This window comes from Haemaphysalis longicornis, unplaced genomic scaffold (assembly GCF_048455015.1).
Source record: "Haemaphysalis longicornis isolate Haplotype H1 unplaced genomic scaffold, Haemaphysalis longicornis Haplotype H1 scaffold_9, whole genome shotgun sequence".
Classification (NCBI taxonomy): domain Eukaryota; kingdom Metazoa; phylum Arthropoda; class Arachnida; order Ixodida; family Ixodidae; genus Haemaphysalis; species Haemaphysalis longicornis.
Window position 1 is genome coordinate 90,622,210 of NW_027526460.1, and position 25,717 is coordinate 90,647,926.

General features: G+C 46.9%; 1 protein-coding gene across 1 annotated transcript in view; it reads left to right on the top strand.

Moving 5' to 3' along the window:
- The window catches only part of LOC144153872 (glutamate receptor ionotropic, kainate 2-like), a 234,313-nt gene that overhangs the window by 206,955 nt on the left and 1,641 nt on the right, over positions 1-25,717 (top strand). The window contains exon 14 of the mRNA XM_077685610.1: positions 24,172-24,491. Coding sequence (XP_077541736.1) covers positions 24,172-24,491 — 320 coding nt within the window. The remainder of the gene's footprint in view (positions 1-24,171; positions 24,492-25,717) is intronic.

A 25,717-nucleotide genomic window follows, 5' to 3' on the forward strand; every position in this document is an offset into this window, starting at 1 on the left:
CCGTGTAGTTAGGGGAGGCGCCGTCACCAATTGGAAATGTCTCAGATAAAAGGGCGGTAAATATAGGACAGAAAAAGTAGTCGCCTATCTGCTCCCTTCGTTGCAAATGTCGTCAAAAAACGACAGTGCTCTGCCGTCCCTGCTCAGTGAATGTCTCTCCCACCCACCTCTTACGTTCTTCCTCCTCACCAGGATTAACCAAACAGAGGTTAGCTCAAGTCAATTCAATTTTCCCGCATTTCATTGCTCGCGCCACGTACTGGAACGTTTTGTTATTGTTGAATTTTAAAGCGTGTCACGAGGGGTTGCCGCGAGCGATGTTGGTGTGTTGAGTTCCGAACATAATTTTTTTTTTCAACGCAAGCAGTATATTTTCTTTGCTGTGACGAAAATCAGGCAGCCATATAGTTTTGAACTGAAAAATTCAATGTCGCTTATGTGTTGATGTATTGCCTCAAATATGCCAAACGTTCTTTTTTTTTTTTTTTTTGCTCCACAATGTTGAGAATTATGAACACTGACACCTGTACTAGTTTGGAAATGTTTTGTCTGTATAAACGTCTCATTAGAGAATTGTTCTAACAGACAGACAGACAAATAGACAGACGGAGCAAAATTCTCACGTTTCAGTAGCCCAAGCAAAACTATCGTCTTTAAAAATAGAAAGACGACGCAGATGCGCCTGAGCTCGCTCTGAAGGAGCTGCGTTGGGCGTGCTTTTTGCGGACGCAAGCTCGGTGAGCCAGGCGAGCACGCACTTTCGCCAACCTAGCCAAGTAAGGCATTACCGTCAACACAGTTGTGAAGTACGACTGCTTTCCCTAAAGTGCGTTTTATTGTTTTACGCGAAATATAAATAAAAATACAACGATTGACAATACGGTTAAGGCGAGAATGCAGACTCCCACTTCTATGGCAAAATTCTTGCAGTAACTATTTATTACGACCAGTTACGAGAAATTTGGAATAACAGCTAAATCCCATTTCATATATCGGACGCGACAATGTGGTTTCTAGTCGACGATGGGGGGAAAGACTCTTTACGCAAAGCAAAGCTTTCATTTCAAAGGTTTAAGCACAGCCCACTCTTTATAAAAGGGCTCTTTTATTGCCTTTGTCGCACTGTTACACGCGACACTAGTGATTTATTTCAGAGCTCGTTTCGCCACCTTTTCTCCGTTGTGATGCTGTTATCGCGGCGGTGCAGGCAGCTGGGTGGCTTGTATTTTTTCAGAGATGGTAGCCCCATCCAAGGCAATTTTTTGTAACTTTTTCTTCATGTCTGCGTCAAAGCGGCCGTTGGCGCGCCACATTAGAAAGACAAAAAGACTTGCGGCACGCCGTAGCAGCTGCTTTAGCTGAAAGCCATGTCGACCCGGAAAATTATATATCGAGTCATTATCTGACGCTCCGTTTGAAAAGCGTCTCTACGCAGACATACAGATGCCGTACTGTGAAAAAGTATCTGGGTAACAAACACGTGAATAAAAGCAATAAAAATGCACTCGTCTGCACTTATGGGCGTTCAGGACGGACCTCCTAAATTGAAACGGTGCCACCGGACCTGCCATAAGTGCCACAAACCCGCTTTATTAAAGCAGTGGCTGAAAATCATGAAGGCCAGTTATGGCTGGATGTGCAAGGGCTCCCCAACTGGTTTATGTCCGAGGCATTACGGTGCACGCAACAAAACCGGCCGGCGTCTTGAGGTCATGCAGACGCATGCACGCCTTTCGGTCTTGCAGACAGTTTACGACACTCGTTTTGGGTACTCGCACATCAAAATTACCGAAAATACCGAATGGAGGTCTAACAGTGAAGACTCTGTTCGTGCTTCTTACATGGACGCTGCAATGAATTGCGCGGTCCACCCATTTAGCCTGGCTGGTTCTCTTTATCAGGTTGTCGAGGCGATGAAGGAGATAACAACAACAAAAAAAACAGTCACCTCAGAGTCTGTGTTTCCTTAGCGCACTTTCTAAATCCCTAAAGCGAGCTCTATGTATGCTCTTATGGAGGCTGAATTAAGAATGACAGCAGACCTTTCTTTGAGAGAGCTGCTGAGTGCACATAAAGGGATTGCAGCCTTAATAGGCGAGCCAGCAGTAAAATAAGCAAGCAAGAAAGCCTAACTCGGTGCACGTATCCTTTATACATTCCTGTTTTTCGGCACGTGGGTGCAGGCTACGTGTTGGCGTGCTAATAAGTTTCCTTTTTAGACACGAGACGACATCTGTATTTTTCCAGCAGCCGCCTTGCCAATCCTGCACTCGAGTATGTGCCGCTTTTGGTTACGGATATGTGGTGGATTCTCGTGTGTGAGATGAATGTCAAGAAGTATGCACCTGTGTCCTGAATGCTTGATTTTTTCGTTAAAGCAGAATAAAATTATACTAAACATGATCAGTTATTCTTTGGCCTTCATGATCTAAAAAGGGTACAATGCTTCTGTAAAAAACTTGAAATGTTATTACTAGCAGGAATTGACTTTCGGGGGAGCATTTGATTCCCGCATCATAACCCATCCGTCTCGATTTTGTACCTATTGCTTAAAGTGTTTTCTTTTTCAAATCAGTATTAGAAGTGCCCACACACGCGTGCGTGCAAGTTCAAACGCGCCAAAAAAGTGAAGAGCAATTGGGTACTGTTGTTTAGGCTTAAGAGCATTAGGCTTAAGAGCATTGTTTAGGCCTTTTAGGCCTAAACAATGAGGTAGATGATACGAAGTTGAGCGGTACGACTAACATTGGAGTGCACGATTAAACTCTGCCTCCCGTGAAAACCCACCATACTGCAAGCGCTTCTAATCATTACGTCTGACGAGCTGGCTCAATAACTTATCTCTAGAAACTGCGCAACTCAAAACACCGTAACGGCATTATTCTCACGTTTCAGTGTGCCAAGTTGATGAATTCGGACGTGTATACACATGTACACAGTTCCGACGAAGCTTGCATAACGAGGGTAAGGCATCACAGCAAGCCGGCCTAATTGGAAACGATTCATGATTGGACTTGCGCAAAACAAACGGGGACGAGAAAGAAACGACAAGGACGAGCGCACAAGGATGTGCGCTCGTCCTTGCGTTCCTTCCTCGTCCCCGTTTGTTTTGCGCAAGTCCAATCATGAGGGTAAGGCGACACGGCTTGAACGGATGTCGCTCAACTGTTCGAGATTTCCGATCTAATACAGTACCTCCGCAACTAGTCACCTTTCGTTGCAGTCGGTTTGAGGAAGAGAGAGAGAGAGAGAGAGAGAGAGAGAGAGAGAGAGAGAGAGAGAGAGAGAGAGAGAGAGAGAACGATAAGTCATAGTGTGCCAGTTATTGCCCAAGGTTATAATATAGACTACTGCTGGTCATCTCTCTAGTAATGCCGAAAGCAGGGGCACGCGCTGGTAACCTTAGCCGCCTAGGCGGAATTACAATCTTGTGGGCAAATATCATGAAAGAAGAAAAGTGAGCAGGACAAACGTAGTACGGAATTTCAGTTTGAGACAAATGGGAAAATAATGCAATTGACATGTGGTATTTTTATTTGAAGGCCGTTTGCGAGGAATATGGTTGTGGAGACCGACGAACGCGCTGATAACGCTAGGAGAGATAAATGGCCCAAAATGTAACCAGCTGACAAAAGACAAGGGTTTGGAGTACAATGAGGGGCGGAATAAAGGGATCAGTGGTAACATCGAAACGAGCAAGGACGAAGTAATTATCAAATCTGAATTACAGTGACGCCACAACCACATATATGAGATCAGCGGGCAGCTGTAGTTTGGACGATTTTCATAAAATGGGCCCTGGTGTGAGCTTGTCTATACTTGTTTTGACTGCATGGCGGATTTTGGCCTATGCTATTCCTAATACGACTGTTCAGCGCAAATAAAAAGCCTTAGTGCACCTGTAATCAGCGGCATTTTCGAAAAAGGCATGTGCGTTTTAAAGCTGTTGCAGCAACTACTCCAGTTACGTCACAACACTTTGCGATGTGTTTTTGCGAAATAGTAGTGTCGAAACGTGTTTTTTATTGATTTTGTGGTATGAGCGGACTTTTTCTTACTTGACTGACGAGCGGTACCGGTTAGACAAGCAAACGTTACGCCTAATTTACCCAGGTGGATTGCGAGTCCGTCTAGATAGGCGACGTAATCAAATTGGCGGGGAGCATGGTGCGAGAAAGGCGCCATGTTTAAATTCACGTTTCTTATTTAAAATGACGGTGTGAAAAATAGGAAAACTGAGAGCTGTACTACACATTACAGAATATAACTTGGCAACGAAATTATTGAATGCTCACATCTCACTTCAATGTCCTCTATTTACTGGACTGAACTCTTCTCCAATGAAACACTGCAATTGAAAATTTGCCGTGCTTGAATGTGGTTTAAGCACATTTGTCGAGCGGAAGTGTTTTAACGAAAGTGCGGAGTGTATTATAGTGCAGGGAGAGTTCACACAATTGCACCTACACTGCATGCAGCCGGCGTCTTCTGGTATCTCTTAACAGCATAGCTGTTCAGCTTGAGCTGGAGCAGTGGCGTTAGCAAAAAAATAGCAAAAAAAACACCGCCACATGTAAAGGGTGCTCCACCGCAGATGGAGTATTATAACAGTGGAGCCTGCTTTCGCGCCTGTTCGAGTGTGAGCCCAAGGTGCATATGCGTATGCGAACCCCCTACTACACCATTTTAAAGGTGATAGTCTTTCTCGGGCTACTAACCGCAAAGACATTGGCGCAGCTTGAACTAGCTGTGCAATGCCGAAAAAACAGCTCAGATGGGTCCACCTTGCTTGTTCCCTCCTGGGATCAGCTGTTTGTGTGGGGAGCCAAATGTATCGGCCTTGCAAAATCCGGCTAAACGGGGCCTGACCCCTCAACACTTAGCCTAGCCTAGCAGGAACGTCGCAAAACCTAATAAAACTTGCCAACGCCTAGCGAAACCCAGCAAAACCTCTCTTAACGTAGCAAAACCGGAAGAAGGTTTCCGGTTCCGCTGTTTCTGCAGCCTTGTGCCACTAGTGTGAGCTGCGCCATTTTTATTCTTATGAACACGCCCTCACCCTTTCCCCCTCTCCCGCCCTCGTACGCACCGTGGAACGAACGAGTGATAGACGCTTTCGCCTCGTAATCGAAAGGACGCGTCGCCTTCCCCGTGGCTGAGCCTAAACGCCGAATACACAAAACGAAGCGCTCCGTGAGAGTGTACCTGGCGTGATGAAGGTTTCGCTGCAATATGTTTGACTTTATTTAACTGCAAGTATTAAAAGTGTATTGAAACTTGGCTGTTGCGCAGTATACTGTTCAAACTTTGGTGTTTCTGCGCATAGCACACTGTTTAGGTGCCTGCATTCTTCACAAAAGTCAATCAGCTCTAAAAAGCTGAGCGTGCCAAAATAAGTGTTGTGTCTTTTAACCTTGGTCAACTCTTTAGAACTGCTGCTTTAGTTATAAAATAGTCACTTTACAGGGTGATCAAAGTTAAGTCGAGAGGTTTTTTTTTTAAATTATGCGCTTATACTTACGTGAAGATCACCTCTACAGTGATGCTATGATCCCAGGGGAACACAGAATTATGGGGTAATTATCGGTTTGCGTGGCGTAATTAACAAAACTTGCTTAATTACCTTTTTAGTGGCTGCTGTAAGCCAGCATGTTTGAGATGCAATCATGTTTGTACGCCATTTCATTCGGCAGATTTGTCCTAGCGCATCTGTACTCCGAGATATAAAACTGCGGAGTTTAATTGCCGTTCGCATGATTACGCATGCAAGACAGTCTGTACCGGCGCAAAGCTCCTCCCTTCTGTGACGTGCGGTGTTTAGTTTAACAAGGGGGTGGAGGCATAGGCAAAAGTTGTAACTGGCACCCTTTCAGTCTTGGTTGGCGTTATCGCAATCTGCACTACTCTGAACCGCTATATAAACGCAGAACAAAAGGGATTAGCTTTGCGTCGGTCATCTCTGTCGAGCATGCGTAATCATGCGAACGGTAATTAAACTTCGCAGTTCTGTATCTCTGAGTACAGATGCGCTAAAAGAATTCTGCCAAATGAAACTGTGGAGAAACACGATTGCGTCTAACTTTTCAATAGAAACATGCCTGCTTACTGCAGCCACTAAAACTGAGTTAATCAAGTTTAGTTAACGAAGCCACCGACATCAATAGTTACCCAATACTTCTGCGTCCACCTTGGCGCATAGCCTCAGTGTAGAGGTGGTCTTCACATGAATATTCGTGCCAAATTAAAAAAAAAACCTGTCGACTTAATTTTGGTCACCGTCTTCTTTACTTCGTGCCAATTGCGTACTCGTCTGTGGCGTCTGGATTATGAAATCATCGTTCCTTCTCGGTATATCGGGATCACCGACATGACCTTTCAGGTCTACCATGCAAACTACCTTCTCGAACATAATCTGACAAGGCTATTAGTTTGGGCAGCACACAGATCGCTTTGTGTGTCATTTTCTGTGTTTCTGTCCCTAGTCTTGTGCTGCGCTTCGATACTTCGATAACCTGAAACATACTTTCGAGAATTTGAATACATTTGGATGAAGCACCTCTGCATTCCATATAGGCGTCGATTCAGGTATATATCTAATGTGAACCATACCCTTTTTAAGCGCAAAAGTTTAAGCATGGCTGTTTGGTTGCTTCAGAGGATTTGCTGCGAGCTTGAGGCCCCATCAATTTTGGAATAAATAGGGAACGACAGCTTTACAGTCCTCAGTTTTACGCGATGGTATATGCGCAACTCTTGCTACTTAGTAGTTTCAGCGGTGATCTATCAAACAATGTTTGGTTGCGGGCGTGTTGCCGTCGGGCGCGCACTTCAAAGCAGTCCATCACTTAACCAAGCGTTTTTACCCCCGTTACGAAGAGCAAACTAAAAACGAAAGGGTTACTTTACGGCACCCGAACTTTCGCTCCGGTGCCCGATAAAGGCTGTTTCCGATAGGTTGACAGGTAACTTCTAGAGTAAAAAAAAATTACTGCTAGTGACAGCACGTTCTTTCTTCCCGCCGCAGTATAATGTTCCCCAGTGGCATGCAGGTCTCTTTAAATGGGGCGGCCGGGTTGCCAGACGTCGTAAAAAAAAACTTTCTTCGCTTTTCATGTCGTTTTTCGACTTCCGTTCAGAAGTCCGCCTTTTCTTCCCGTTGTGGAAATATTTATGCGCCTACGCAGAAAGTGCCCGACTTGACTCTTCAGCATCTGTCTCGTATATTTTTCTTACCAGTGCATCTTGCCCTTTCTATCTATGTACAAAAAACTGCGAGGTGTTTCTTATGCGTAGGGTTTTAGTAAGCTGGAAGATAACCTTCCCATCGGAAAGGCTTATCCTGGAGCACGAACTGCCTTCTAACCGCCTACGAAAATCGAATATTTTTTACCAACGATGCGTGCGTCTTTGAATGTGTATGTTTTTGTGCAACGTATTCTTCGGAAGCAAGGCGGTTCTGTTGTCAGCGTTATTCATACAAAAATATATCAGAATTTCATGAATCCACCCCAAAGGACTACTGATCGGTGCGAGTTTGGTGTATCGTCGAAGTCTGGTGAGGACATCGCCGAAAAACATATGTGGACCGTGACGTGGAATACCTTTAAACCAGTCCGCATTTTCCAGCTTTTTTCCTTCCATTGCGTTGGACGTGCAAGAGAGTTCAGTACTCTACTTTACGCCGTCGGCAGGTGGACGCAGTGCTTAAAGAGAACACACTACAGTCGAAGACTTCTTTCAGGTTAAGAACACGACGTCTGCCAGACACAAAAAAGCAAGAAGGCGGTAGGCACGCCCTCCCTTTCTGCCGTTCGTCCGTTAATCGCTGAGTGCGATCTGTACCTGACATGAAGGAAAAATCTGTGTGCACATATTAAGTTCCGAAGTCTCTTCAGCGCAAATTTATGCCGCTCTTATTCACTACCTCCCACGACCAACTCATCCCAATAGTTTTAGGCCTCCGTAAAATATCTAACGGATGCGATGTCGATACTCTCCGTCTCCTGGAAGAAGAGTTTTACCAGGTTACATGACTGATTTCTCACATAGCTACCGAACACCCTGGAGTTAAAAAACGCCCTACTGCTTCTTGTGCAAGCTATCGTTTAGCCGCATATCGTATCTTACCTCTCCCCTCAACCTTAAAGACGAAACACCCAGAATTGAAGCCATGATAAGTAAACTATACGAAGAGGGCCAAGGCCTCCCGTTACCCACTCGACAGAAAAATTACTCTCACTCGACGCCCTAGACGACGTTATCGATTCCCAACGTATCTGGCAACGGAAGCGTCTAACCAGTAGCGACACAGGTCACCCCAGTCTTCAGAATATGGGCTCAGTGATCCAGACACCTCCACTTACATCGACAACCCCCTAGACATCCGCAAGTGACTGACATTCCACACTCTTCCTAAACACATGCATTCATAATAAAGAAAGGCACCGAGCGAGAGCAAATGCGATGCATCATAAACAACATTCCTCCAAACCACAGGTTGCCTACGCAGATTCTGCAGCATACCCAGGACCACCATAATTCCACAATCGCGTTTTTTGGCACATTCCTCTGCGCCGCCCATCGCAAAAACTATTCCCTTTGACGAATAGACAAATTTTCTAGAGTGGTGAAGGGGGAGTTGATTGATTGATTGTAGGGTTTTAACGTGCCGACGCAACGCAGACGATGAGGCGCGCCATAGCGGAGGGCTCCGGATTATATTTCACCACCTGGGGATCTTTACATTGAAGGGGGAGTAAGTTTGTGCGATTAAAAATTTGACACGAGCCTGGCGTAAGGCCGTACGGCTACAAATGAAAGCTCACAGCCTTCTATGAAATATCGCAGCTGAAGAAAACTTCGCTTTCCTTTGTAGCTGTACGGCGGCATTTCAAGTGGATGCCGAATTCTCCTTTGCAGAATCTTACTCCTCCTTTGGGAATTCCCCGAAAATGCTCGGTTCCCACTTGTCCTCACTTCAAGTTGTTGACCATTTCGCTGTATCGCTACAAACGACCAGCCTCCTGGTTAGCTCAGTTGGCAGGGCGACGGGCCTAGTTACGTGCTGTTTCCGGGTCCGCATCCTGGACCAATGCCCTCTATGTCATCAACACGCAGATGTATCGCCCGTGGTTTGTTCTTGCAAAGATAAACCCCTACGAACACCTACAAAGCACCCCGTTTTATTCCAAATTCTGAACGGGGAGCAGTGGGAGGCCGCGCTGCTCAACATGGACCCTCTGATTGAGGCCTGGCTACCCCAGGTGGCCGAAGACGCCAAGGTTACCCTCATAACTCTCGACATCTCTGGAAGGATACTGAGGTAGACCTAAAAAATGTCCCGCCCGCGGCAACAATGACGTTTTTTTTTATATCATCTGATATAATGAATCTCGATTCCTTTGTCAGCGGCATTACAGTGCCACCATTTAGGTAGTTCAAATAGTTCCAAAAGTGGGAGTAGAATTCGGGTTTGTGTGCATGTGCGTCTTTGTAGCGGGAGGCGGGTAGTATTAAGGCTTGAACTGAATGTTGCTAGTACTTACAGGGCCCTTTTTTTACTAAGTTCGCGCTACGTTAGGAAAATATTGAAGAAAGACAGCTAGCCCGCTGCTTCAAGAAACAGCGGGTAAATGGTGTCACAAAGCGGGCGATCAACATCATCCTGACACGGCTAGAACCTCATATCATCGGACAAGTTCTCTGGTTCCGTATAAGGTTTTCAAAAACTCTGCCTTCATATTCTTTACCCCGTCCCCTGCATCGGTGCACCTAAATTTAAAATACTGCATCTTTGCTTGTCCCGCTTGCGCACATTCGATGAGGAAGGCGAGCCCAAGGGATGCGATTACCCTTTTCGCGGATGATCTTTTTCCAGGCGCAAAAACAAATGACGATGGTGGCTATCAGAAAACTTCGCACAATTGTCTTTCGGTATACTCGTTACGTACTTCATGAGCACATTGTTCCGGGAACATCGGTTCTTCCACACACGGGTTTGTCGTACGCTAGTTTGGTTCAGAGCAGGGCATATGGCAATGCGAACACAAGCGGTAGACATCCATCCTCTCTTTAGTCTGTCTGGATTTGGCAAACTTTCTCCAGAGGTATTGGTGTCCAGATGAGGAGACTGTTTTTGAAAGTGCCGGTGTGGTGGGCTCCCCCTCACTTTCCCTCGTTAGACTCCCTTGAAAGAACCTGCTATGGCGAACATACCCGTAAAGTAAATATCTGCATTGTGAGGCCTTGGATACTTAAGGCATTGTTTGCCGCTAAATAAAGTTATCCTCACCTGTATGGTCCAGGCCTGATCCGGGTTTCTTGCCGCACTGAATTTCCGTTGTTTTCTTTCTCTTGCCACAATACGAGAATGTTTCACTTAATTTTCTTAGAAACAAGGGGGTCTGTTTGCATATGGCCCGCAAGCTTTGCAAAAAAAGTCAAAGGAAGCGACAACCGATAAAATTGGCCCAATGGGCGGCGAAAAACTGCAACATAGCACGTGTAATAAGTTTGGAGCACAAAATAGGCAATCGTCGTTGTTTCTGCCACTTCGGGAGGAAAACTACGCGCTGTAGTTTTAGAGGAATGAAAAACACGCGGGAAAGCTTGCGCAAGCTTCCAATGGCGAAGCATTGACGGGCATTGACGGTAAGCATTGATGGACGCAACGTTGAGCTTTAGTATCGTTGCGGTGTCGTGCTTGACGTCGGTGGCATGGCATTTTAATGACCTTGTGTTGAGCAAGGCAGCGGGAGCTGGTCGTTTTGTTTGATGTTTTCGTACTCCACCCTGCAAGCGCGACTTATCGTCTCTAGCGGATGCTTTGCACGCCGAGCCTCGCGAAGCGCGCCTTTTCCACGGCCGTGCGAACTATCCGGGCCCACCCCATGTAGAGTCAATGATCACGTACAGCAGCTTCTATATTCAAGTCGCGGCTCTTCTACAACACACAGCGCATGCGCACGACGACACGAGGACGAACGAAAGAGTGGCGTGCGCTGGAGTTTTTTTTGTGTGTGTGTGTGTGCACAATGTTAGCCAATCTTTCTAGGTTGGTATGCTTGGCTTGACGAACGTGCGCTCGAGGCACGCGCCGAACGCTGGAGTTTTTTTTCTCAGTATTGGCCAATATCCCTAAGTGGGAATGCTTAGCTTGACGAACGTTCGCTCGAAGCACACGTGCATGAGCGCTCAGCATTTTCTTAATATTTTAAATTGCGGACACCATACACAAATGATTTGCTAAAGAGTTCCCGTTAATCAACATTCGCATTTTAAAGGACATCCAGCGAGTGAAATAGAAGGTGGGTCTTGGGTGTTAGAGCCAGGCACGCTGCAGCCAACAAGGCGTCCAGTAGGAATGCTACCGAAAGCGTCTGAACAAGCGGCGGATTGATTGGTCTGCAAAGACACCCTAAAGCATCACTAGAAACATAACAACACACGCACTGCTGAAAAATAAATACAGTTCCTCTCAGGTCGACATTGCACATTAACTACATAAAATGTACGCAATATACATATTATGTGCTCGACCCATGGAAAAGCAGAAAGCGGAGTTCAGAAAAAAAGTTTTATAACAGCAACCTATTGCCCTATCTAAACAACAGCGTCGTATGTCCACTTGCTCCTTGTAATCCGCCCGGTTTAATCCCAGGATTCGTGTGCTCGTCTTTCTCACCCCTATGTTGGTTCAGGGGTGCACCGTCCCGTGGAGGACGGGCTTCTCAGGCGGCGTCATGTCGCACCCTTCTCGACAGCCCTGGCTACAGCCAACGTGATTTCAGTCATCTCGTCACCAGCATAATGAGAACTGACGAGGCCGCAAGGAGGTACTCCGCAGTTTTCTGTCTGCGGCACGGCTGGGCACCTGTGGCTGTTACTGCGGCAATCCTGTTTGAAACTGTTCGTCAGTACTAAGCCACTGTGGGTGTTCGCGCCATTCACACCGTATTATGGCGTATATGCGCAGTACGCGGTGGTACGACCACACGCAGCACGCCGACAGAAAAGGCCCGGCTTTATATTATTGGAATAAGACGGCATGAAAACATACCGTGCTAGTTTACAATTCTGGGACCCTCAGGTGGCACTTGGATGGGGCCCTGAGAGATCCATAAACAACTTACGTATGCAACTCATGTGTTTTAGGCGAAGCGAGAAGCATTTGTTGATGGCTCGGATGCCTAAGGTGAAGGTGAACGGAGCAACGATGCGTCTACATTGGGATAAAACGTCTGACTATAAGTGTGAGAGGCCTAGACCACGGGCCTAGACAGACCGACAGTAGAGAGCCATGCATGACCAAAGAAAAATGGCATCTAAGGTATCTGCCGAATTAAATGTCTTAGCAAAGAACCACAAAAGATTCAGGAGGTATTATCCTCAGTTATGTGGCAGCTTATGCTATGCTGTGCCTACCATTGGGAGATTGCGGCGCCCGCGTGGTCCGCTAGAAAAAAGGAGGAACAATAATCAGGAGATGGCCAAACGGCAGCGTGGATAGCAGAAAGCGCGTAAGGTGTCTGCGAATGCGGAGGTCATCGCGAAGGGAAAGGGGCCATCGCGCCAGCGCGGCATAATGAACTGGGCCTTGTCGGCCGCGGTCCGTGACGGCCTGCGCGAATAAAACCTTTGTCGTGGTAATTCCTTCTCCAGCGCTCGGTAGGATGGGTCGATCCAGTTTCTAAAGATACCCGAGCCAGTGACCGCAGCCTGAGCCTTTGGCCGAGAGAGAGAGATGGAGAGAGAGGGAGAGAGAGAGAGAGAGAGAGTGCCTGAAGGTAAGGGGAAGGACCTTGCGCAGCGAACACCAGTGGTTCGCTGGAAACGTGCCACCAATTCTCGTGGTGGCCAACAGGGTAGCAATGGTAAAGAAAAAGTTTCCCCATGATGATTACACAGTCTGGGATGCGTGTTTCCAAACGCTTCGCTGCACAGGAGCACCCTCGTGACATATGTAGTGTGACTGCATGCTATTCTTTTGAGCGCCTCCTAAAACCAGCCCGCTGTTTAGACTCTCTAGCCTCGATAAAAGTTTTGAAAATATTTTGTAGTCAACGTTGCAGATGGGGATTGGTTGGTAACCCTCTACATACCTTAGTTTCTCTGCATCCGCAGTTTTGGGGATTAGCACCGTGTGTCCTGAATAAAAGGTTGGCGGCAAGATGACCCATAGGCAGCCGTAAATACGTCCAAGAGAACTGGAGCAAGGATACCAGAAAATTTCCGATAGAACTCCCCACCGAAGCCATCTGGCCCCGGGGTCTTGTTAGTCTTAAGGGCGGAGATGGCATCCTTAACTTCCTACAGTGTAATAGGCCCTGACACCATCATGCACTTGCCATCTGTAAGCCTGGGAAGTAAGACAATGAGAGAAAGGAACTCTAAATGCCGAGTATTAATACTGGACCCCCCAAATAACGTGCTGTAATGTGTGTGGAAAGCACTGACAATTTCATTTGCTTCAGTATACCTAACACCTTTGTAATAAATTTCAATTATCTCCTTTGCAAGTGCGAATTGGCGCTCATCCCTAAGACACCGGCGAGAAGGATAACTATCAAATAACCTTTCAGTTCTGGACCCAATTAAGGTACCATCATACTATTCAGTTGCATATAATCGGTGCACTACACAGCTCATCGTAAATCGTATTCTGTCTAAGCCTATTGCGATCAAGTCGTCTGTGAGGCAAGGCTGCCCCCTGTCACCGTTGCTGTTCGCATTGTACCTCGAGCCTCTTTGTCTCAGCATTCAACAGAGTGAAGGAGTGAAAGGCTTTTGCTTCAATCGTGCGAAGTTAAGGTGCTTGCTTATGCAGATGATATAGCGTATTTTGGCGCTGACAAAAAGAGTGTCCAGGAAGCCCTTACAGTGACTAAGCAGTTCTGTGATGTGTCTGGAGCAGATGTTAATATGGAAAAAACTAAGGGATTTTGGATCGGACAATGGGGGTCGAAACCATTCAGATTCGCAGGTATTATTTGGGATAGCGCCCCACTTCAGTACCTCGGCGTGCCGTTATATCAAATACGGAACACAGGCCCTCATTGGTCATCAGCGCTCACGCAAGTTAAGCGCGCATCGCAGGCATGGAATGGGAGAGACCTCTCTGTGTTTGCACGTGCAAGAGTGTGTAATGTCTTCCTTGCCACAAAGCTCCTTTATGTGCTTCAAGTTCTTCACTGTGCGCGAGCTAAATTTCAGGCCCTACACACAGTTTTTGCAACATTTGTGTGGGGTTCTCAATGGGAACCTATGCGCAGGAACAACTTGTTTCTTCATTTAAAGGCAGGGGGTATTGGGCTTATGCATTGTTTGTGCACGAACATGTGTCTCGTTTTAACTTCTACAAATTGGTTGATCACCCGGTTTTACTAACTGTACTTCAGCAGCGCATAAGTTTCCATTTGCCTTTTTTGCTTATATGTACGGGCGTAGTTAATACGAAGGCTCCATGGGGATTTCTTAAGGAGGTAGTGGAGTCTGTTAACGTTCTTTCCGCACATTTTTCTTTGGAATATCTCTTCAGCATGTCCAGGAAAACTATGACGAGCACTCTTATTGAAAGTCTATTCCCGGTGGCTATTTATCGCCAGTCTTACTTAGGCCAGCAGAAAAGCAATGTTTTTAAACGCGTAATGAGTATGTATATTCTTATCTGAGTATGTGTAAGCTACTTATACAATGAAGGCACGCGAAGCTGAACGTCATCTGAAACGACTAACTGAAAACTAATGTGAACTTCAGTCGACCGCATGGCTGCTTCGCATACTACTCAGGGTTCCCCTACAGGAAGATGGTGTAATTTTTTTTTATTTGAGTCCGTATCAAGCCTATTTAATGTATAAGCATAAACTACAGGAATACAAATTTTAAGCAATGATTAATTGCTCCTATACGTGCCTATTTTGGGGTTCGTGCATATCATAAATTTCAGCGCCTGTAAACTCACCTGTAGCTAATTCGCCCACAGTGCCTATAGGACTCAACTGTCTCAGTGGTCACGTTTTCTCGCTTTGGCATGCGGCTTTGGCTGCTGTATTTCCTTTTGTTGTCCACCAGTATAGCCGTTTGTGGCGGTCATTACCATCTCTTGTTTTGCCACCCTGAACTGGCAGCGAGCTGATTTATAATACGACGCGTTCTCTTCAAATCTTTACATCACCCCTGCTCCCCCACCCCACCGCACTGGGTTGTATGCAGGTGAGCCCCCAGTTGGGCTCAATAATATCCCCAGTGCACTACCTTTCCTTTCCACCCTAACCACTTAGAGAGAGAGAGAGAGAGAGGCAGCTGGCGGCCAGTCGCGCTTCTACGGAGTATTCTTGGAACGGAACCGTCGCTCTCGCCTCTTTGGAAGCGAGCTACCTCTAAGGGCTATCTCAAATTTATAATTTTATGGTTTCGGCCGCAGGCTATGTTACAGAGTGGCGCGTATCGAAGCGAAAAAATACAGCCGATGTGTTCTACCTATTGTTCACCCACTTGTTCAGCGTAACAGCGGCCTTAAAATCTTTTTTTTTATTTGTCACACCTAGTCGAACACGTGTTTTAAGGAATGGTGTTGTGAAATTTAACCTGCAGACATGCATGTTGCGAATAGAGTCACCGCATTATCCCCCCACCAGGGGACTCGCAAATAACAGCACGCTGGGCTGGAGGCCTGAGGGGGGAGGGGGGGGGGGGGGCTCATTAGAAGAGAAAGTTGAGATGTTTGCCGGAATTTTGACACCGACATGCTACTCGGCGGGGGAAGAGGGGAAAGAACAGGTCCGATAGATTACAGGATAGAAGAAAGCGGATGAACGAGAAGAAATAAAAGAGATAACAAGAAATAAAACGAAAAGTGACGCTAAGTTTGTGAGTAGTGTGATTAAAAAGTCTCTTCTAAACTCTAAACTACTGCAATGACGCCCATCTTGTCGAGATCGTCGAACAACACTGCCAGTACTTTGCGTTGATCTAGCAAAGATGGCTATGGACGAAGAAGTACTTTTAAGGTCATTGGTCCTGGGCTGAGGCGCTCTAGTTTCTCCACACGACTGCACCTTACGTGTATATACGTGGAACATTCCGACAGGAAATGTTCCACGGCTTCTAGCGGCCCGCAGTTGTCGCAGTAAGGGTTCGTGCTGACACCAAGTCGAAAAAGGTATGACTTCGTGAGCGCTGCGTTGAGACGAAGTCAGTGGTATAACGCCTCTAACCGGCGCGGAAGTACCTCTGGCAACCGCATCCTGAACTCAGGGTCTATTTAGCGTAGGAAGGCATGGTGGCGCTCTCGAAGGGAGCAGAGACGGTTCCGTTTCATTAAAACGAGCTCCTTCGCCATAGTCGTGGCATCAAGTTAGTGAAGAAAACCTTCCTCACATTGCGCATTTCCAGGCCCCTGCGAGCAGCTTCATCCGCCTTCTGATTTGCTACAACACTAAAGTGACCGGGAAGCCACTGAAACGTTATACGGCGTCCAGCGCGTTGTAAAGGTGGTGCAGGTATGTGATGTTGCGAGAGGCATGTTCATGTAGGGTGAAGCAGTCGCTGCGTCGCAGGTTTTGGAGAGCCGCCTTCGAGTCTGTGAAAACAGTCCATTGCTTTGGCTGCTGGCATAAAATGTAGCGTATAGCTTCCTTGATGGCGTGAAGCTCGGCGGTCATCGATGATGTCGCACGCTCGAGGGCATAGGAGAACGTCTGGCCAGAAGCTTCCGCTCACAAGCAGAAAGCCTATAGATGCGGTCAGCAACAACTGCCTCCGCATCTGTCTCTGCCTCCTGGAAGGGTCGTCGTGCTCAGGTACGATCGCTGAAGCTGGCTGTCTTCCTTTAGACGTGATTCGACTCCAGGAGACTGTACGAATACATCTGCGACATCGGCTGCACACCTACAGCCATATACTAACACGCACGGTTGAAAATGGTAATTCCAGTTTCGGACAGACACTCAGTGCATTAAATCTTTCTGTTGCCTCCTAGGCACGAAAAGCAATGTAATCTAATTTTCCGTCCTGAACCCTTTCGCCCCTACATATCAGATTCAGCATTCCCGGAATGGAATTCAAAAAGACCATGCCTCAAAGTGGACTCCTACAATTAACACTTCACCATATCAGCCTGCTGTGCTCTGACGCGTGAGCTGAGAATGAAAACGGCGACGTGCGCTGGGTTGGAAATGGGTTCCCGCTGGCTTGTTAGACAACATATCAGGAAAGCGCTTGCAAAAAAAAAACTGTTTTTAAGGAATACTAGCGGCATAAAAGGATCGCTTAGCGTCTGTCGGCACGTCTAATGCTACCGTATCCAGCGGGTGCGCGCATATGCGCCGTCCCGTGAGGGAGCTGCCTAATAGAAGCCCAAGCGTCACTGACTAAGCTACGCTTAAGAGTACCGCCACTTCGGGCACCCGCAAGCGTCCGGGGGCCATTTTGTTTCTGGCTTGCAGTGCGGTCTTCTCTCCCAACAAAACCACCGCCGGTTGTGACGGGCAGATTGTGACAGGCCGCTCTAGCGTCCGCGCAGCAGAGAGAGAGAGAGAGAGAGAGAGAGAGAGAGAGAGAGAGAGAGAGAGAGAGAGAGAGAGAGAGAGAAACAAAATGGCTGCGCTCATATGTATACAAATATCACGTGGTGCCAAACGACCAATTAAAATCCTGGCGGCACATAACAATGAGAGAAAAGAGTACCGATACTCTAAAAGCCTTTATTTAGTCACGCTAGGAAGCCCTACTTCGCAAGGCGAGAACCTCGCCGCAAGAGAGCCCGGCTACTCTCTCGGCAAGCCGCGCAAAATTGTTTTTTTCGCGCCATTAGTACCTTTATGGTGAAAAAAATACAGATAAATCTGAGCACTCGCTGACTAATTTTATACCCAGAAAACTTTTCAAACAATGCAAAACGATTGGAAATTTCTGGTGATTACCCCACACCCCTAAACGATCTCATTCGTCCGCTGTCGAGAATCGTGAAGCGTGGATTTTGCGTGACTGACGCCACAGTGTACCCCAGGGAGGCATTGCGAAGCTAGCTAGCGGAAAGAATATGAGGGACTCTATGACAACAGCCGGCGCGTCAGTTTAGTTGACGTTTCTGCTCTCTCCGGAATCTAATGAAGGCTGCCCACTAATTCTGAAAAAAGAGGCGCTTAAAAGTGTCCTAACCTGGCGATAGATCAGTAGCTCACGGGGCTACTCCGTCGGCGGAGAACTAGTATTCCCCCAACAATAATAATTAATGCCGGTGAGCATACATTTGAAGGTTAACGATACTTTCCACTTGGTCTTAATTAACAATATTTCTCACTTGACGCGAGCTCTTAGACATGCGTGATCATAAAGCCTCCAACCGTGCTTACGCTATATTTATTCTGCATGACGTCGGAACCTGTGCAAAAGATGGGCATATAAAGAATGTTTGGCGGGGAGCTACTATTTATTGTTTGGCAATTTTTACAACTAAACTCGGGGAACTAGCGTCCTCATAGAACATTTCAAGCATTGTGTGGGTTGGAGTTTTGTATAGGCATCTTGATCTTTAAAACGCACGCCTGTGATCGCGCGGATGGCCAACTTCGCCGTTTCCTGAGCCGTTGTTACGGTTCACACCCTGCACACGTAAAAGCGAAAGTACACTAGAAACGTTTCACGTCTCTAACGCAATGACTTAGTGTGATTTGCTTTTTTTTCGCCCAGGTAACGTGTAAAAAAAGTTTCATTTGCAGCAGCGCAAAAAAAAAAAAAAAAAAACATTGCATATTGCGTCAATCGATCGCTCCCCGCAACCATCTGGCAACACCGAGGCAATCGTACCTGTCTGAAAGTCTTGCCCAAGGAAGGAAAAGAGAATTCAGCGCTGACCTATGAAGAGCATTAGTGCTGCTGACAAAGCTTAGGCGAAGATCGAAAACAATTCTAATATTTTTTTAAACAAACAAACAAAATGTAACATTAGAGTCGACTCTTCGCAAGAAGCACCGCGACCACTGAACTCTAAGACGACAGAAGAAATTAGAAGAGAATTCGATGAATCCTGCATATGTGTTTCAATGGACGAGACCACAGATGCGACCCGATAAATAATGGGTCACTTTGTAGTTGAAAAGCTGGACGCACCAACCTTGTAAACACGCCCTGGAAGCTTCTGTACCCCTCCGGAGCCCACAACGACCGAGCACTGCTCCTTTGCGGAGATGCAGCAGCTTATCTGCATGGGGCTGGCGCATTTCTTAAGTTTTTTTTATGCAGAATTAGTGCACGTCACTTGTCTTACCCACTGGAATCATCGGGCGTGTGAAGAGCTCCGAAACGCATTTCGTTCGGTCAACGAACTAAATGCAGGGAAGGTGCTGTTGCTCTGGGGTCATTCCAGTTATCGTGCCTTCAAGGAGCGGTTGCCAAAAGTGCCTCTTTCATCAGAGCCTCTTGTTACCCGCTGGGCAACTCGGCTGAAGGCACTGGAGTATTACAACGTGGCACTTCACCGGTGTTATGGCTGTTATTCGCAGCTTTGCTGAAGGCGAGGGCGTCGCTGTGAGAAGGGCTCAGAAGGTTCTGCAGACGGTACACTTCAATTTGACTTGGAATATTTGCGTGTTCATTTTACGCTTTGGCAGTAACGATACAGAAACTTGAATGTTCTGGCACCGCACTGACCCAAAACATTGAGGTGATTTTGGACGCCCAGGAAAAGTTCACCACCGCCCACAGGGGGCCGGTTGCTCAGGCTGTCTTGGACCGAAATCCCGGATTTCCTTTCTGAAAGCACTGTCCGAGGTTCTTTGCGACGAATATACCGCGATACCAGACGGAATTAACCCATCCTAAGTGCCGAATGACAAGTACGCTCCGTTAACATAAGTGGATGTGGAATGTTCTTTTAAGTGCACAGCACTTTAGGGGCTCGCCTTGTCGTTGTAGCTCGCTCGCTGGACCCAAGAAGAGTACGCGGCTTTCCGTCGTAGCGGCTGTAGTCGCGGCGTAACCTGCAGGTTTGAAAGCGAAGTGGTTTCTGTAGTCACAAGTGTTCGAAACTAGTGAATCGCTGGTGCTTGTCATACATCTCTGCGTTGTTTAGCGCAAAGAAAACTCCAGGTACTTTTGAGGCAAAATATACGTAATTAGCCGGCAGCGCCCACGTTCATTTAGTTAGGAACGCTCGTTGGGTTCGTTTTTACGATAGTAAGCGAAAAAAAAGTGGCAGTGCAACCCCGGAACGTGTGCGAAGAAAAACAAGCACAATAAGAACAGAACTTCCGTTGGCGCAGTTTCAGGCAAGGGGTGCGCCAGTACTGCGAAGGCGGGAAATTCGCAATGCGTTGGGTGGTAGCATTGAGCGGATAACGGCGCTACAGCCCATTATGGCGAATCACTGCTCTGCGACAGCTTTCACATTGAGTAGAACGGATTTAAGTTTTCTGCCTACAAGCAGATATATTCTAACAGAAGGCCCACCTTCAAGCCCAAAAACCTTGAGATGGTGCTTCTTTTTCACTGCTTCCACAGCCTTTCTCACGGTGTTGCGCCAATCCAGATCTCCTTAGGTGTTCTGTAATGGCGACACTTGACTGTGTTTCATGGCGGAAACAAAAGTATATTTTCCCAATCACAGACGTTTGTCTCTTGTGTTTACTAAAAGCCGAAAAATTGCATTAAACAGTGTTACTTGAGTAAATATTATTCAAGCCTCCATATGCCTAAATTACAATTCTGAACGCCTGCAATAGGCGCCTAAAATCCGTTTTTTTCGTGCCTAAACTTCCGGTCAGCTCAAGGTTTCCGATTCTGTGTGCGTGCCTGTCAACAACAAATAATGCTGAAGCTGGAATCAGGTTGCGGGGGCGCAAAAAGAGCGCATTTTAAAATGCGTAATCATTTTAAAGCTATCTAAAAAGGCTTCGTAGGGATTCAGGAGGCCTTCGCACTTCCAGAGTCTGATATGACTGCTTATATTAAACCTGGAATTATCAAAGCGAAAGCTTCATTAGTGCGAACGATGGCGCCATTGTCAAAGATAATGTATTTCCCCATTTACCGGTTGGTAGACGGAAATTTCTGATAAGATCTGATAAGATATCTGGACACAAGGCGCGCGCGTGAAACCGGGCTCGATTATGTCAAACGGCTAAACGAAAATCGCCAAAAAAGGAACGCTTCTAGAAAAGGCAATACACGCATCGATAAGGAAAAAAAAGCGTACAATGGTGCACCTTTATCGCAATAACTATGTATCGTATACAGTTAGATCTTTCGTACGAGCTTTTACTCAGTGCGCGAAAAATTACCGCATGCGTTCGTTCTTCGTTTGCGATTTGGATCTTTGAATATTTGACGATCGATTGGACGTCCTTTCGGCGAAAGTTGAATACACTTTAGCGAACGTTTTGACGTACGTTTGACGCAGTTTCGGTGTGAGAAAGTTTTCGCGCTTCTCTCAAATTTGTTTGGCTAATGATGGTCAAGTTTTTTGTATTCGCAGCACCGCATTCGTGTGTAGAAGTAAAGCCAGCTTTAAAGCGCTTCGTGTTTAAGAGTGGAGTCAGTTGGGTCTCGTAAATGCGGCTTTTGCGCATAGCTACCATGTGTTTCACTGAAGCCTACACAAAACATGCTGCATGTTAAAACAAAGTTTGAGAAAGGCGAGCTGAGAGACCTACGGATACAAAAGAGTGAGTTTCGCGTAGCACCTCACGATACGAAATGAGCCCCGTAAGAAAAACTAACGTGCCCTGAGTAATTCATAACGATTCGCTCGGAATAATTACTGACTAAGGCTACGTTCTGAACCATCCCGAATGTTCATAACCACTATTTGCGAACGATACCTTTTGAGCCATTCGCTTCACAAGCGTTACGTTCACAAGCAAATTAATAGGTGCTTTCTTGAGATTTCTGTCTCCTTTTGGGCCACGCAATGGGCAGGCAGGCAGAATAGTTTCCTATTGTGCTCCAGAGGGAGATGTGTCGCATAAACATAGTTCGATAAATGATTCCCCTATGGAATTCACTGATGCATTTCTGAGTTCTGTATTATTGCGTAGCAATGACTGTTCGATTTTTTTACCCTAAGTCATCCTTGGTATTGCTTCAGCCCTAATCTTCTGTAGCAGGCTGTGAACCTGCAACACCCGTTGATTGAAGGCGTTTCTCCCCATTTTCCGGATGCTGACAGAAAAAACATGGGGCTGCTCAGTGTCATCACTACTACGACTTTATAAGACACTATTCCTTGGCATTCTGCGGTACAGCCTCCCAGCGCTGATTGGTTTGTCTAAGACAAACTTCAGAGTGCCAGAGTGTGCACAAAGTCAAGTTCTACGCATCTGCCTGGGCGTTCCAAGGTGCACATCCACGAATGGAACTCTCTGCGAAGCAGGGCGCATGTCAGCCCAGACACGCCAAGCTCAGGAGTTTCTTCGCACCAGCCTCCGTCACGTGCGCCCGGTGTGCTGACCATCCTCTAGCACAGGTGTCTTCCCCTCATATACGGAGCGTCCTACCGGCCAACTTCGAACTCCCAAGCAAGCCTGCCTTTCCTCCATGGAAAGTTGCAAGCCTCAACATACCAGGTATAGGCAAGAAATCATCTCTGCCTGAGCCAGCCTTGCGATACTTCTCGCCAGAGCATATCAGCTCACGTTATCTTGGCCACGTTCACGTGTATACAGACGGGTCCGTGAGACTGACTGGTCAGCTATAGCAGTGTGGATTCCGTCGGTGGGACTAACTGCGAAAGAGAAACTCAGACACAAGACGTCGTCCACCTTCACTGAGTTGACTGCTATTAGGCCAGCACTCGTTCACATCACCAACAGTCCCGCACGGCAATGGGGGATCTTCACCGGCTCGCGGCCTGCCCTGCAAGCACTGATGAGGCCATCCCACCACGGCAGCCAACTTATGCGTGTACACCACGAGACTGGCACTGCATCTCGCTTCAATGGCTGTCAGGTCATTCCGGCCTCCAGGGGAGCGTCGTCTCTGACGCAGCAGCGAAGGAGGCACACAGTCTGCTTTTGTCTATTGGAATCCCGTATTTGGGGATGAACGGCCGTGAACGCAGTGGCACGGAAACTGCAGTTGCCAGCTTGGCAGGACCCTCTTAGAATACCCTTGCCTCTGCACGCGATTGACCCTCAGTGCAATTTATAGTTTCCGCGAGGCCTACAAAAGCAAACAAAGAGTGTTCTTCACCGACTGCGCCGGAATGTTGCCTTCACTGGTAGCTTTCTTTTTAAAATAGGCTGGGCGGACTCGCCATTGTGCTATGTGTGCTCTGTGAGGGAAGACATATTGCACGTCTTGTATTACTGCCGGCAGCATACAACTCCTCGCGAAACAGAGAAAAGAACTCTTGTGTGGCTGCTAGCGGAAACTCTTTGGAGCTGCATCACTTTCTTGGTCCGTGGCACAATCACGCTGACGCGGCGCGAGGGACAAAGGCTCTGTTAACTGTCTTGTCTGACTCGGGATTAATCGAGGTTCTTTAACCTTGGATCCTCAAATTTTTTCTCCTAGTGCTGTAAATTTTTCTATGTTCCGAACTGGTCTTATTTTCTTCGCCCCATTATTCATTGTTGCTGTGTACTCCCCCCCCCCCCCCTTTTTTTTTGGCTTCACTATGTTCACCCCCATCTGAAGTAGCAAGCCCCACCGTTTGTGGGACTAACCTCTTCAGTGTCTATTAGAGATTTCTCTCTCTCTCTCTCTCTCTCCTTTCTTTCTCTGTCTCTTTGGGTTTCTTGTAGTATGTGGTACCATACACAACGCAAGGGTCTCCCATTCGTTACGGTTGTTACAGATTTCTCCCGCACAACTACTACCGCGAATGATTCTTATCTGACATGCCCGCTGTAATACCACCACAAGTGTATTCGTAAAATGCAATAGAGCTCGCGGGTAATATTGTATACAGCATAAGTGTCCATCATATCCCAATCTACGCCCACTCCAGGGCAAAGGCCTTTACCAAAGATCTCCAATGAGCCCGGTCCTGCGCGAACTACGACCACTCCTATACTATGCTAACAGCATAAGTATTTCTTAGGGCTTATTGAAACATACTTTACCCAAGTTAATACCTAACCACCCTAAAGGCGGCTCGGTTGTGAGGACCACAGAAAAGGCATTTTCTGCGATCCTCCCAAGAAACGTAACAGCTTGTTCTGTTTCCTTCAGGTTCAACCTATCGCAGCATGCTGTCCGAGGGCATCCTGAAGCTTCAGGAGGACGGGAGACTTCAATGGCTGCAAGAGCGGTGGTGGAAGCACAACCAGTACTGCGGGAACACACATGACGACCTCGACGGCGACGGTGACAGCGACGATGAGGACGACGACGAGGCGCACTCCCAGGAAGGGCGAGTGCGTATTCGCCAGCTGACCGGCGCGGACCTGGCCGGTGCGTTTGTCATCGTCTACGTCGGCTTCATCATCGCCGGTCTCATAGCCGTCGGCGAGCTCTTCTACGTCTTCAGCACGAGGGCCAAGAGAGAGACGGTGAGTGTCGCAGAGGAGACCGTCAAGGACAGCTTCTGTGGAGTTTTAGTAAATGGCATGGTTCAAAGTTTCAGCCATTCTAAATCTGTGAACAGGAGTAGGACTAAATCGGCTACGTTCGGAATAGTCTCAAGGATATCGGTTGCCATAGAGAGATTGTTGTGTATGATACGCAATATGGGTATATATTGTTAGATTTAATTATTCATTAGAAACCATTTATTAAGGATGTATGTTGCATAGAAAAAAGCATTTATATGAAGTAATGACCTAATGATAGATTGGGGCTGTTATCCCCTCAACTTCTATGCGGTGAATCACAAAAATTCAGCATACCAAGTTGAGCTGCATGATGCTACATTTTCTGGAGCATAGTCTTGCGACGTAATAAATGTGCTACTGAACAAAATCCAGCATTTCGCCTTCAATGCTAACTTTTCAAGGACATTTTTCACGGAGCTCGCGAAAGAAGTCATTGTTCTCGAATGTATTGAAATGCCTCGAAATGCCAGGTGTGTCTACATCCCAAGCCAAAGACGTGCCCTCGAAAGTCGAAAGTCTTTTTTAATATATCACACAGAAACGTGTCGGGGTGAATGTTGTGCGATCACTTTTGCCGGCACCTTAAATTTTTTGAAATTAACTGGTTAACCATCGGCGTTTTCCGCTACGCTGAAAAACAAAGGTATTTTTTAGAAGATGTAATAGGTATATGTCTAACCTATTATTTGCGGTCGCGTCTTGAACTTTCCCTCCCCGTGGCACGTCTTCATGGGAAGGAAGGAGTTAGAAGAGAGAGCTTGCAGGATTCCGAGTTGATGCAAACCAAATAATTATCAATGACGTAGGCAGCTGCCATAGGGGAAGTATCCTTGCTGCAAGTCAATAAGGATGTATGCGGAAATAGGGTGTACAGAGTCAATAAGGCTAATCACTCTAGGTACGCAAATCGCCAAACTATTCTCGACACTCAACAATTGTCGGCGGCTGAGCCAATCCCCGCATCACCCGTGCACCAATACGAGTCATACGGGGGCCATGCCGGGATTGGCATGCTGGAGGCAGTTTTTCTTTTCTTTTGTTTTGCCGAATGGGCTGCGGACCGAGCAGTGTTAACACTGAATCTGTGAAGTTCACACCGAGCGAATGTAGTTACTGGCACCGCTGTAAACCACAGTGACACACAGTGGCTTTTATTCATTTGTTGAACGGCGCCGTTCGGAACA